A 15,519-nucleotide genomic window follows, 5' to 3' on the forward strand; every position below is an offset into this window, starting at 1 on the left:
TGAAGAGGAAATACCAGTATCCCCTGACTCCTTCTCATGTTTCCTCTAAAGGAAGTCTGCCCAAATTCACTCATTTTAAACCACGTATTTACAAGTCACATAAAGGCTAGCTTACTCTACATGTGCAAAACAGCATAACTTCTACTTAATAAAAGTTAGAATTCACACCTTTCCCTGCTTAATTTTTAGTCTGGAAAGTATAAAAACAGTAGACAGGATTTTGATACTTAAGACTCAATAAACCACTAGGTCACACATTATTTTGCGTCTGTATATGTTCAAGTGCATTGCAGTTTACCAACTTTATGGATGGAAAACATGAAGAACAAATAGTGATTGCTAGTTGATAAAAAAGGAGTAATAATGCATACAGTGCTAGTAAAGTAGGGAACAAAATTAATATTACATCACCAGCACAGCAATATTTTAATGTCCGACAGCTAAGTCCAGCTGTTTGAATGTGAGCTTCTGCTCTATACTCAACACGAACACTCTCCGAGCCCTCAGATTTCACTAGCTGAGATAAGCAATAACAAATGGAGACACACAGATGAAGAAGTGAAAGAACCGATATGACATCTAGATGAACGGCAGCTCAACAGCTCTAGCATGAGAAGAATTGTATATATTTTTTAGTCAGAAAATTACAGACGGATGTCATTTTTGAGAACAATCAAAACCCGAGCTAATGGGTAGAATTTCAGTTACAGGCCGTTATGACACTCCTTTTAGTTATGTAACACTCAACTGTATGGAACTTGAAAGAGGGCATGAAGCAGCTTAGTAAGAGTTGATACAGTAATAGTCCTTAAGCAAAAGCTGGATTAAACAGGGTCTGTGGAGAAACAGAGGAGAGGAATCAATGTGGTTGTTATAAATACTTACCCAGATAAGTTAAAGGCAAAAGGAAAAACAATTTCAGGAGCCAAAACTGATTTTGTTGGCTTTTTTTTTTCAGATGTGAAAGAAAAGCAGAAATGGAGAAATGAACAACAGTCTATGATTAAAGAGTGGTGCCAAGAAGATCAGAAAAGGTAATGATTTGTCAAGAATGTGTTTGATGCATTTCTGAAAAAAACAACAGAAGAAAAAGAAAAGACTTTTAGAAGGAGACTGGGGACGGCCATGGCGTATTGTATTTTGGTTTGTTTCCTTTTTGAAAGAAATAAGAACTCCAGAATACCAAAAATAGACATCTGTGTTTATATAGGAGGCCTAGAGGAGTTGAAAGAGACATGATATCACCTTACGCTATCAAATGCACAAACACATTGTTTTCAGTCGCTTAAAAATGCAAACTCAGAATTTGGGTAACACCAGCCCTTAAATGACTCACACAAAGCTTCCATGTGCAAACACCTTAAACTCCAAGCAAACTGAGTGTCATAGTTGTAAAAATAAGGAAAGAAATTTATCATGAAGGCAATTGTGCAACAGTTCCACTGTGAAATGACTGGAATTGACAAGAAAAATGATCAGTTATGTAATCTATATTAATATAATAAATCATACCTACCTAATCTGAGGTTGTCTTTCAGAAGCACTAAAACTTCGTTTAATTGTAGCTGAAACAAATTCATAAATATTACATTTGCATCAGAAAAATAATACATACATCTATGTTAATATTTTCTTTTTCCCAAACATGGTGTCAAAATTAACTTTTAAAAAGCAGTGTTAAACAAACTCCAAACCTCCATTTGACTATGGAGTTGCTGTTTGATATACCCAGGATTTGATTGCATCATAACTAAAATCTCAGCTTTGCACAGTATTTTAATAAATGCTTTCAGAATTTCACAGGAACCAATAACAGTAGCTGACTAGATGTCCACAGAACATTTATCTGGCTTTGCATTAAATACCTACCTCAGTTACTGCTATTACTGTATCCACAACATTGTCTCTTGTCTGGATAAAAAGCTAGAATATTTACCCACTTTCTCAGAGGACCTTTGATGGGTTGTCTAAGCCATAGTCTACCAGCGTTTTATTGCCACCATTCTATTCAAACTCCTACATATGCAATACCTTACATCTTAAATAATCCTGCTCATTTTAAGACCTTGAAGACAGGGGTATGACCAGTTATTGGTCAAATACCTAATCAGCCATAAAACTGAACCAAACATTTGTCATGTATTGCATAGTGACAAAAAAAATGGTAAGAGTGAGGGATAATATTTGATGATATTTATTATATATGTCCTTGGAAGCCATTGTTTTAAAGCAAGTACTTGTCTTAAGCATTTGTCTTAAAACATTCCTGTAAAACTATTCCTCTGATGGTAATTTTGACATGAGATCACTTACTGCTACCAATGGTATCTCACATTGAAAAAGAAAAAAGTATTTTATTCCAAACTTTCACTAATTTTCCTGTTGTTGGTCTTCTTACAGCAGTTATATCAGTTCTAGAACAACAGTAGGAGACTTCTAGAGAGCAAACACATTTCTGAGTTTTAAATCTCTTCGTTGTGTTCAAACATACTTTCTATTGGGCTCTGAAATATAGTGCCTCTATTTTTTCCTACTTTTCTGAGATCCTCTGTATTAAAAGCAAAATCCTGAAAGGGGCTTGCTTCTGTCGCACAGAATTCACTTTAAAACCAAAAGAAACAATACATCATTATGCCAAATCTGCCCCCCTAAAAGGAAGATACAGGGACAGAGGGAACAAAAGAAAAAAAGAAACAGCATTTTATTCGCTAGTAATGCTTTGCTTAAAAAAAACAGATATTAAAACTCTGTAGATGTGAGCCCAAAAGAAGGTGTGATAAGAGCAGATGATTTATATAATAGCAAATAAGCTAGGCCCTTGTAGAGTCAAACATATTTCAGTTAACTTTTACAATGAGACAGGAAAATAGATAGGAAAATAGTGTCCAGTGTTTAGAAAGTAAAGGCAGCCTTTGGAAATGAAAAAATATGATTGCGCCTGTTTAAGGAATAGATATTTTTCCTGCTTAGGTTGCACACTCAATAGGACAAATTCAAAAGTAAACACTTTGACTGAACTTGAATCTTGTAGCTTGAGGTAAGGATCTTGAGTTACAACCTCAGACACTGTGTTATGGTAAAGATTATATATAATATATTACAGGAATATATGCGAGAAAATCTGTAACAGAAGCCACTTGGCTAGAAAGCTAATTTTGAACACAGGTGTTTGCTAGAATTTTAAAAACAGTTCCCCTTTCCAAGTATTCACATACAAAATTGGATTTCAAATACTAAATACCTTTGGCTGCTTCAAATAAACAATTTCTCTATCAGTAAGGGGCTCATATCCAGATTTTCTTTATCAGTTTGATGACTGACCACATTTGACTTTTGACTAATCTGTCATCTTATGAGTGTATTTACCAGTGCATTTCACACAAAAGAGCCTGTCTCAAGACACACTGTACATAGCAGAGATGCAATATTTCTTATTCATATGCTTAAAAACAAGAAAATACTTATTAATGCTAAAAAACTAATGTAGAAATCATGACGGAGAACATCAGTAAACAACAGCAAACACCCTTCAGCCCTGTTTTTATTTGTCCCTGCCCATGGCAGGGGGGTTGGAACTAGATGATCTTTAAGGTCCCTTCCAACTCAAACTATTCTATGATTCTATGATTATGTTATAGAACCCCTGAGCAGCTACAACTAAGAGGAGTCTCTTTGTATTAGACAGTACGAAGACACATCGGAATAACTTCTTCGATAACTAAGCACAAGGAGACTCAGGCATCCACAAATCACTGTAACAGACAAATTCATGTGTGTGTATACACACCCATCGAACACTAATGACTTCAGTTATAAACCTTATTCTTTTGTATAAGAGTTGTGCTAATTACATGAAACCAGAGAGGGAGTAAGAAACAATGCAGATGCATAGGAAAGTTAACTAACATAAGTCATGGAGCACATAACGCATCCTGATGTTCAGCCCAGGGTGTTACATTAAGTGGAAACTACAGGTGATGGAAAAATGTATAACCACAGCATTATTTTTTCTGAAAAAGCAATTCTGAAGTATCAATATACCAATTAAACTATGCTGGAGTAAAATGCGCAATGACTGCTGGCAATACTGACTTAAATGTTACTGGGATTAATAAGAACCAACTGGGTCTTTCCTGTTAAAATACTCTATTAAATCAATGGAAACCTGGCACAAAAATATTTAAATATTAGGAAAAATTGATGTTTTGTTAATGCCTGCATCGTAGCAAAGAAAAATTAACAAGGAAATCATTACCAATAACACTTTGGGTGGGGTGAGTTACAAACTACACAAGGATTTCAAATGTCTGTGTACAGTGCTGAACTAACCCACAAAGATTTCTATTTCTGGGAGATGCACAATGTGTTATTCTTCAGTATAAAAACCAAAACAGAACATTGTCTGCTTTTTCTCAAGACGCCCCTTCCTACAGTCAGACTAGGCTTCCCTGTACCCTGTAACATTCTCTTGTTATTCTCTTAGTGCAAGAAAGCAACAAAGAAAAAGCTTTTTATTTTTTTCCTTTTTTTTTTCCTTTTTTTTAAAAGAAAACCTTAATAATAAACTCAAAGCTGGCTAGCTACAGGTCCTCCAGCCTTTAGAATGGCAGGCTATCCAGTTGCAATCAGCAGATCATATTAACGGACTTTAAGTAGAATTATCAAACCATTTATTCACCCTGCACAATTGGCCAGACATTTTAATTAAAAACAGTCATATTTCTTCAGTACCTGGGCCAAAATCTGAAGCAAACCCAGCTAGCAAATAGCACTACAAACAGATAAAGTAATTTTATTCTGCGTTTCCTGAGGCCTGGGACCCTGAAACAATAAAATCTGTTAATCTTCAGACAACTACATTACCTTCCCCTTTTAAAAGGACAGTTTGAATCATCATCTTTGATTTTCCTCTAATCAGAATCCTATCCCATTTAACATTTAGATAATGGTAGCTCAGAATTGAGCAGGTGGCTCACAGTGGTTAAAGATGTTTCACATTTCTTTTTGTTAATTTTCATATTTAGAATATAATCAAAAATAATAAAAATTATATTTTTATAAAAAATTATATATAATCAAAAAATATTACTTAAGATAACACCCAATGCTGATGGTGCTTTCCTACCTGATTGCCACAAATAACTACAGGCAGAACTAATGCTGTGTTTTGTCACGAGATCCCGTCCTATTTTGAATCTAAACAGTAAGCATTCCTTCAATTCCATTTTGTCAATTCACCTACAGATCTAAAGCTTGCTTCTTTCAACTTTCTTTCTTACACCCTCTAACAGGGCACCATTTATTAATTTGCAAAGTATTATTACTGAGACAGAAGTTTTCATACTGCTTCCTTCTGTTTCTTAATACTAGTTATCTTATGCTTCAAATCACAAAAGACTTTCTTTGTCCCATTGCCCAGTAATATTCTAATATTCATAGACATTACTTCAAAATACGGACACAAGCTATGCAAAGAAAATGCAATACAAAATGTGTTGTACTGGAAATGGCTGTCACAGAGGCAAAATTATTTTAGTTTTCTTTTGCTTAGGACCCACAACAGATAGCGAACTTGTATCAAATCATAAAAACCTCTCATACTTTAGAATAAACAACTAATTTGCTGTTATAAAGTAGTGTCCACTTAATTCTTCAGGAATCTTACCAAAAGCAGACTCTTTCAAATGACTTGAACTGGAGCTGCTCGAGTTATCCAGTATGTCCAGCTGATCATCTAATTCAGAGAACAAGTCTGTAGATAAAAACGAAAGCAAAGAAGCTTTTAACCCACCTCTGACCAGCATAATAGTACTCCTGATGCTTCTTTTGTTAATGACTACCTTTCCCAGAGTTCTGTAATGTGCTGTGATCCTCTACCAGGATATCTTCATATGTTCTTTCCTCATCTTTTCCACAAGCAGGTTGACAGCCTTCGGATAGGATGTCAGCATTTTGTGAAAATTCACTTTTGCAACTGGCTGTTCCACTGCTGCAGCTACTAAGACTTAACTTTTCATAATGTTTCTGACAACAAAGAATAAAAATGAATGGTTAGGTATTGTTCTTATCCACCATGCATTAGAAAACTGCAAATGAAAGTGTCACTTGCATATATATGCACATATAAAAATGCACTTTTTGTTCCCACTTAGCTGTTAGCCCAGGACTACATGGTACCAGGTCCAGCCAGTGATTTGAAATTTAGAGCAAAACTTTCAGACTCTTAACCTCACCGAATTAGTTTTAGCCTTTGCATAAAAGCCATTTTTTTCTTGAAGGTCTTTTCATAACAAGTACTGAAACAAACAAACAAAAAAATTAAACTAATGCCAGACAAGAAAGAAACACTGAACAATACAAAAAATAAAACACTGAACAAAGGATTGCAGGTTCCCAGTTACAAGCAATACGAAAGCAGGACCTGCAGAACAATCAAGATAGTATAAAATAGATGATATCATAGAATCATAGAATCACAGAATGGTTTGGGTTGGAAGAACCTTAAAGATCATCCAGTTCTAACCCCCCTGCCATGGACAGGGACACTTTCCATGAGATCAGGTTGCTCAAAGCCTCATCCAGGCTGGCCTTGAACATGCCCAAGAATGAGGCATCCATGGCTTCTCTGGACAACAAGTGCCAGTGCCTCACTACCTTCACAGTAAACAATTTCTTCCCAACATCTAACCTCAATCTCCCCTCTTTCAGCTTAAAACCATTAGCCCTAGTCCTGTCTCTGCAGTCGCTGATAAAGATCCTCTCCCCAGCTTTCCTATAGGCCCACTTTAAGTACTGGGAGGCTGCTATAAGGTCTCCCTGGAGTACTCCCTTCTCTAGGTTAAACAAGCCCAACTCTTTCAGCCTGTCCTCACAGCGGAGGTGCTCCAGCCCTCTGACCCTCTTAATTGCCTCCTCTGGACTTGCTCTAACAGATTTATGTCCTTCCTGTGATAAGGAACTCAATGCAGTACTCCAGGTCAGGTCTCATGAGAGCAGAGTAAAGGGGCAGAACCACTTCCCGAGATCTGCTGGTGACACTTTTGATGCAGCCTAGGATACAGTTGGCTTTCTGAGCTGCAAATGCACATTGCCAGATTTTCTTGAGCAACTCATCAAACCAGCATCCTCAAGTCCTCTTCAAGGCTACTCGCAATTCAGTCTCCCTCCAGCCTGTATTTGTACTTGGGATTCCTCCTCCCAAAAGTCCATGATTTTGGGACCCAGTGTTCCTGAAAACCTTTTTTTCACACTGAGGTTCTTCAGTGGAAATACTGAGCCTTGATAAAAGGAATCCAATAGACAGCAGCTGAACAGACAAGTGTAGCTGTGTAAATTATAACTTCGTTTCATGATTACCATAACAATAATGCTTGAACTTTTACTGCACAAAAACATTGTCCTTGTGTTCTTTAAGAAAATTCTCTGAGATCATATACAAGTTTGGCTCAGTGTGTAAAACACCAATGTCCTTCATGAAGATTGCTTAAAACAGGCTGAAGCAGATGGAAGAATTTTAAGAACTACTTCTGTGGAACTGTACCAGACAGTAAAAAAGCGTGAGTGAGTATCACTGTTCTTTATTTAGCAATCTGTGATCAAAAATTATATTTCTGTAGGTTCCATTTTCTAGGTGTCATTGTTTGTGAATCACAGACAAAATTGTCCATTTGTTCACCTTAGCCAAGTGTCCTCCAATTTATAAACCACTCACAAGTATGCAGTGATAATTAAATGTTATCAGACTATCGAAACTGCAAGTACTCCGCCCAACAATGCCATTTTCCAACATGGAATGATATCAGCTTTTAAGATACCGATATTTTTCCTGCATAAATACATCCACAAAAAAATTAATGTCTCATTAAAAATAAATTTAAAAGCCTGAATGGAAAAAATGTTCTAAGAAGATGAATAATTTGATTTATTTTCTGCTTTGTTGCACCTTATTTTTTCAGATATGGCAATATAATTGTATGAAAAAATAAAGCCTAATGCATGTACTTACTTGTGATAAAAAAGAAAGCTGATGGTGATAGGTTACTGGATTTCTATTAGCTTCCAGGAAGTACCTCTGGGTTCGCCTCCTCTCCCGATACAGTTTCTTCTCCAACATAAGGTGAGAGGTAGATAAAACATCCAGGTATTTCATCATCACATCAGACAGCAGTGAGCTGACCTCCACTATGTCCGGACGTGCCTCTGCATCAGGAGTCAAGCATCTACAGAAAGAACATTCTCTAATGAAAGCTAATTACTTCTTTCCAAACTGTTTACTACCACCTCATTCCTCCACTGGTATTTATCAAGTCTTGCTGGCCAGGGCTCCGCTCCAGCCTGCGTGGGACAGTTTGACACTGTGCATGCAGCCTTGGTGCTGATGCACCACAGAGCACAGGCTCTGGCGTCAGATGCAACAATTAACCTTGGCGTTTCATAGGCATTGACCCAGACAGAACTGCCATGGGGCGCTGCTCTTGTGAACTCCCAGATACTCTAGGGAGTACCTACTGCCTCTTTCTGGGGCTGGGAAGTTCCCATGCATCTAGAAAGAAATTATTTATGAGTAAACACTGAGTGGATTGATGTTCAACTCTGAAAGACTTTGATGATTATGATTCCAGAATTTTCTTCAGTAGTTTAATCCAATAAAACCGTATTTTAATAACAACAATACTGAATAATAATAACAAACACTAAATGCAAATTTATTGTTGCAACATGAAACTTTCAATGTTTTTCAAATCAATATTAATAAACTATATTTCCTATCTCTGACATTGATTTTAGAATTTAGAGTCATAGAATAGTTAGGGTTGGAAGGGAACTTAAAGATCATCCAGTTCCACCCTCCCTACCATGGGCAGGGACACCTCCCACTAGATCAGGCTGCCCAAGGCCCATCCAACCTGGCCTTGAACACCTCCGGGGATGGGGCATCCACAGCTTCCCTGGGCAACCTGTGCCAGTGCCTCACCACTCTCATGGTGAAGAAATTCTTCCTTATGTGTGTTGTGCTTCCGTCATTCAGAAAGAATATCTTCATTTCTGTTAATGTTCCCTCATCTATATTATAAGCAAAATTTGATTGTTGTTGCTTTTATTTAATGTTCTTTACTCTTCTAAATATCTCACAAATCATAAGCCAAAACTTAAACATAATATTTCATTTAAGGATTAACCCATAGTAAGAGAATCAGCATTTTTTTAAGAAAACATTGTGTGCTTCCCATCGCTATTAAAATTAATGGGAAAATTCTGACATGATAGGAAAGCTTAACTTGAAAATTTTCATGCAAATACCTATTTATTCATCTATTTAAATGAGTTCACCTCTGTTGCGATAATGTAGGACTTTCAGTGAACCTGTGTAAAATACAGCCACAATATCTAGAATAACAAATAACTCAATTGCTGGCCTTGGTAAAAACCTCAAAAACTTACTATTCCAGAGTTTATCATCATCATCAAGAATGAAACGAAGGAAAAGACATGGGCCAGATCTCATACAGCTTTATCTAAGTTACTAATAAAGATGTGTTTAAAATTTGTAAGGGAATGCAGTATATATCAATACTGATATAACACAACTGGTAGAAATTTTCTGTATGCATTTGAGATTACTTTATTACTCTTATATTGTGAGCAATGAATTAATAAAGCCAGTTATTCTAACTACAAACATCTGTAAGTATTTAAAATATTAAAATTCATTTCAAGGCCACTTAAACATAATGCTAGTTCTGTTAGTTCTTGTCCTCTTCATTATTGTCCTGTGTCCCCAAGGTACGCACCTTTCTGTACAATAAAACATAGTATAAAAAAAATTACGGCCTTTGTACAGTAAAGTCCCTTTTAGATACAGAATTCAACATCTGGGTGAAAAAGAAAATGCATTTTTGTGCCAAGTGGAGTTCTAAAATGAGAAAAATCAAGGGAGCTAAATCTCATAGAAATGCACCGATTCACTCCCTATGCTTTGCCTTACACAATGCATTATCACAAGGAAGATGTAAGCAGAGCTAAGAGAAATACACGATCAGTATGTGCAAAAAATACAGGCTCAGCTTTTCCTTCATTACTGCATTATCTCTGCCTTGTCATCTCCGTTATCCTCCTAGCAGGATTAGAAGGCAGAGAGAAACATTTCTATCATTCATATAAACACACAACACTATGTATGTGATCATACCGTGATCTATAAATAACATTTTGCAACAAGGTTACTTCCATGACCATAAACTGCACTTGAAAATTAATCAAAATCTGTATTTTCATGGAGGTAAAAAAATTATGTGTAGGGAACTAGTTACAGTCCTAGTATTGTTAAACTTCAGTACTGAGTATAAAAGCTATACTGGATAGGTAAATGTGCTGACTACACTGGCATGAGCTTTCCAGTTGTGTGTATGCAACCATATTGCATATGTTATCAGCAGGGTAAGGAAATGCCTCCATTTTTCTTTAAATCTGATGATATTTCATATTCAGAGACAAATACTGCTAGCTGCTAAAGTCAGCAAACTGTCACATTACTCCTGCTGGAAACATACAAAACAAAACATCTTTTCAGCAGGATGCCAAAATAAAATTAGAAGAGTAATTACCTCTTAATAGTAAATGGCACTTTTTCAGAATACAGTCCTTCTGGTACAGGCTCATACACAGCCCCTACTATCTGTAAAATAAATAATCCATAGGTAATTGAAGAAAAATATTCCATTATTTATTTGAAGCTACCATCTGATACGTATTGCTCCTTGAAACAACCTGATGGGCATTACATCATCAGCTCTAACTGGCAAAACAACTTAGAACACATCTCCTAATGCAGAATGTCACTTCTAATCAGGTATTCACATTAATGTGCATAATCACTGTAGATTAAAGGACTATAATATCCGAATAAGGGAAACATTGATTAAAAACAACGAACAATGATTTATTTTTGTCTGTGACCACATCCTAAGGTGTAATACAAAATGCTATGGAATATCCAGTATCATAGTACTTCAAGAAATTTTACATATCTAAAGCTCATTTCACCAAATGCAATGATAAAAGTCTGTTAATCTGACAGGTATTATCATTTGCAAGGAACTTTTGCAGTTAGAATTGCAAGAGAGCAACTCACATGCAATAAATGCTTGTGCTCATTCACACATCAGACCAGAGAGCAGTTTATGTGGACGCATGCAGAAATAATTGTTAGGTTGATCTGGCAAATCCAAATACCTTTGTTGCCAAGGAGAGCATATTGGTGCTGTAAAACGGTGGGTTCAGAGTTGCCATCTGATAAAGGATGCATCCAGCAGCCCAGACATCAGCCTTCTCTCCATATGGTTCACTCTTTACAACTTCAGGGCTAAGTAAAAAGCAATGCAACTCACAAGTGTTTAATTAATTAATAGAAGTGAGTGAGTGAGTGAGTGAGTGAGTGAGTGAGTGAGTGAGTCTGTGTGTGTGTTAGCACTACAACATATTTTCAGGACACATACAATTACGTTCAAAAGGTTGTATTTATATCCTTTACCAGCTACATTCATTAAGTCGAAGTACGATTAATAGCTTTTCCACTTTTACTGCAGTTCTTCTCACAACACTAGTGGTTTATATTTCATTCTCTTGTCCTTTACACACATTTCATGTTATAATGTCTTTTGAATAAATAGATACAAATGAACTACAGCGTTCAAAACTTGTTACAATGATGGCATTTCAATAAAATGGGCTAAGAAATACATAAATATGTCATATCCTCTTGTAATTCAGGTATCAGAAAGATTTTAGTAAGATTACTATATGAAATGCTAATGGATTTTGCTATTAAAGCAAGTAAACAAACTTTTTATATCAGTTTCATCCTCTTAAAACTATCGCAATGCATTCCCCGTGAGGATGCCACATCGACACTCAACGGCCAGTTGAATGACAATCAAAAAATCAATCTAAAGCAAATGGAAGAAGGCAGTAAATTCAGTTTTGGAGCAGTACAAAGCTGACTCCACTTCTTTCTCTTAATTTCCTCAGAACTTTTCAGAAACCTGGATGATATTAATTCACATTAGTAGGGATACTCTAATGCTGGGAGTTCAAGTCTCAGCAGTAAGTGTCATATCACATAATGTTACAAGTTAATTTGTAAACAGTAATCAACAAAACCTACAAACATATAACATTTACAACACACTCCTGCATCTCCCATTTTAAGAACTGGGCATCTTGATCTCTTTAAAAATACAGAGACTACTTGTCTGCAGTTGGAATTATATAGCTAATTCACTGCTATATCCCTGGATAACACTGTATTACCTCTTTAGACATAAAACCATAGATCCTTGCTTGTGCAGCTCAAATTGCAAAGAGCCTACACATTGAGTAGTAACCCAGGAAAAGCGCTTTCTTCAGCAGAATAGATGGCAAATGCACACACATACATGTCTGAAATCATGGATATTTAAATTCAACCTTCTTAGGACGTTCCTGTAAGCAATGAACAGCCACAACCAAGAAGTTTGGCAACTGACATTTTTGCAACTGACACTTTCCCCACCTAGAGTCCTCAGTGCGAGTTACATAATTAAAGGCAGTTTAACTGATTAAACCCACAAAAGCTATTCAAGTATCAGCAAATAATTTATGTTTACCTCTCCCCTCTTTTGTTCAAAACAGACTCTTCTATAACATCCATTTTAAATAATACCCTGACAAGACTAGGAATGCATCTCAAGAAATATGGTCACCTGCAGTAAAAGAGGAAATGGAAAGAAAGACTACTGGCTGCTCTGCATGCAGATGACTCAGATGTGAATCTCTTGTTCATTTAGAAGGCATGAATGCCTCTTTATAGTATTTCTTAACCAGATGCCTACCCTATTTCTAATTTAAATTATTTTCTTTATTTCAATTGTGCTAGAAGAGTACTATAAACATTCAGTCTCCCACTTGTTAGTCAATTCTTGCCATGGCTGTTCTTTCAGTCAGATGCCTAGCATACCTCATGCAGCTTCCACTAATTTTTAAGCTACAGCTGGCCTGCCATTTCTTGAAGTAGACAGCAAATGTACTACTGCACAAAATAGGAAAAGAGGGAAAAAGAAGAGCAGACCCTTAAAAATCCAGTATTAACATCTCTCTAGTGAGACACAGCCACTTATTGCTCTGTGCTTACGCTAATAATGTCTTCATAGAGTCCAAGGACTCTATTCTGGTACAGTGGAATGTGCTTTCATGTATTATTAAAGTTATCATAAGAAGAAAATCATCATTCTGCAAAAACTCAGATGTGGAAAAAACCTCCAAGAAATAGTATAAAACATGAAAGAAACCAAGGAAACACTAGGCAGTTCACACAATCCTTGACACAGCTTTGAAATCTGGCTAATCTTCCTAGAAAAAGGAAGCAACTGTACAAAAGCCACACCAGAAACTAAAGCCCAAGAACTGAGTGAAAACAGCAAATAGCTTTAGCTGACCACCAAAGACATGGTAAAACAGCAAACACACTGTTAAGAAAACAGCAAAGACAGCAAGAGGATACGTAATGGCACTAGAAATTGAAAGAGCACACCACATACTGAGCAGCAAAGTAAAGCAGAACAAAAAATAGCAAGGATTTCCAAACAGTAAGGATCTGCTAAGATACCAATGTGTCTGACATCAAAGATAGAAGAGAATAGAAAAAAAAACCCAAAACAAAAAGAAAAAAAAAACTGCTAAAAGGATTCCAAGTTCCTGCAGTTCAGATGCCAAAGGAACACAGTTCATCTAAATGTAGCTCATTTGACATTACTTAAAATGACTAATCTTAGTCTAATAAAAAATGTTCATTCGTTACTATTATGTGTTCCAAAGTGATTATAAATTAAAAGCCTTAAGCCATCCACGGGAAAAATCATAATAATTAATATAAGTTCAAATTATTGTTATGTAAGTTCTACAGAAAGAATAATTTTTAAGAAGTATGTTGTTGGTTTATAATCTGTTATGTTGGCAGAATAGTACTTTAAATGAATCATGGAGTCTATAAAATTATTACATATGCTTCTAGTTTTCCACTTTTTTCAAGCATTAATGTAATTCTTTAGAAAGCCAGATTAGCACCACTTACAAGTATAGAAACTAACCCGTATGTCTCCACATTCCCCTTCATCAAGAAAACCTGTGCTTTGATTTTAGCTTGCTTCTAAGCCTTTGTGAGTATTCTGTATTCCCTCCTCTTTGGTATTAATTTAAGTCTTGTGGTTATGTCTATCATTTCCACTGAATCATTTTTCCGGAGATAAATAACAGATATCTTCATATTTGTTACACATCATTTCCAGTATATAAATATATTCCCAGGTATAACGCCATGTAATATTGGACATTGTACCAAGTACATTTCAAATGCGAGCTGACAGTTTTTAATTAGCCAATCTTGTTACCTAATAAAAATGACATAAAGTTAAATCATTTGTTCTTTTTATAAACCATTCTCTGTCAACTAATTATAACGTTCTTCCCTGAAGTTCATTCACCTTATCTTTTTAGTAAGGACACGTCCATAATGAAACAGAATTATCCGCACAGAGTTGCACTGTGGCATACAGAGACAGTATTGCCTGCCTGTCCTCAGCTATACTGTTCCCGCGGATTCCACCCTCAATTGCATTGGACTTTTTGCTGATAGGTGCTATTACAAACCCATGCCCAAACTACAACCACACTATCACAATCACATTTCATTGCTATGCTTCATTCTCAGAGTGAATACCTGTATTAATCGACTTTCAGAAGATCCTCTGATAAAAGTGTAGTATTAATATATTGAAATGATTATTTAACTGCTGTTACCTTTCTACTCAAAGTAGAAAATCCTCTCTAGAAGTCAGCCTTTCTATGAATGGCAAAACGAGTGCATTAGCTTTTCATTAGTTTTCTACTCTCCCTCATCCCACAGGATCTTCATTTCCCTCTTCTCTTGGATGTCTAAGCACACCAAACTAGTCACATGACTGCACGAACTGCAGGTTTTTTGAAACATAACATTTCAGCTGAGCTTAAAATACTTTTCTCAACGAAAAGATTAAACTGCGTCTCTACCAAATTTTCACAAACACTGAAAGAACCTGAACTCTCAGATGTGGTTGAAAATGGTGAAATGATTCAGAGGCTATTTTTGGAGGAAGAAAGGACTGCAGGGAAAAAAGGTAATCAGTTTGATCATATAGTATCATAAATTAGGCTAGTTAAGTTAAGGTTACGTACATATTTAGGTTAAGTATGTATGAAAGTACAGCCTGCTCCCTCAGCCTAAATTTTCCTTCTCAACACAAAAATGCTTTAAATAAGTGAAAATATTATCAAGTCACCAGAATAAGCAATGAAAGAAACCAACAGCTACTGCAGGTCTCCGCGTAGAATACTCACAATATTGATATATGCAGTGCTCTCACAAGACCTGGCTATAAATAGAAGCAGTGACCAGTATTGGGAAAGAAATTTGGGTAACAAAAAACACTAGGGAGGCTGGCTCCATAG

General features: G+C 36.1%; 1 protein-coding gene across 2 annotated transcripts in view; it reads right to left on the reverse strand.

Moving 5' to 3' along the window:
- Positions 1 to 15,519, reverse strand: part of NEK10 (NIMA related kinase 10) — a 65,743-nt gene that overhangs the window by 15,859 nt on the left and 34,365 nt on the right. For both annotated transcript variants that reach the window (XM_054060566.1, XM_054060567.1), the window contains 6 exons: positions 11,233 to 11,362; positions 10,605 to 10,675; positions 8,006 to 8,219; positions 5,841 to 6,024; positions 5,666 to 5,752; positions 1,517 to 1,565 (listed from right to left, as the gene is read on the reverse strand). In XM_054060566.1, the coding sequence (XP_053916541.1) occupies positions 1,517 to 1,565; positions 5,666 to 5,752; positions 5,841 to 6,024; positions 8,006 to 8,219; positions 10,605 to 10,675; positions 11,233 to 11,362 (735 nt within the window). The remainder of the gene's footprint in view (positions 1 to 1,516; positions 1,566 to 5,665; positions 5,753 to 5,840; positions 6,025 to 8,005; positions 8,220 to 10,604; positions 10,676 to 11,232; positions 11,363 to 15,519) is intronic.

This window comes from Cuculus canorus, chromosome 2 (genome assembly GCF_017976375.1).
Source record: "Cuculus canorus isolate bCucCan1 chromosome 2, bCucCan1.pri, whole genome shotgun sequence".
NCBI classification, from domain to species: Eukaryota; Metazoa; Chordata; class Aves; order Cuculiformes; family Cuculidae; genus Cuculus; species Cuculus canorus.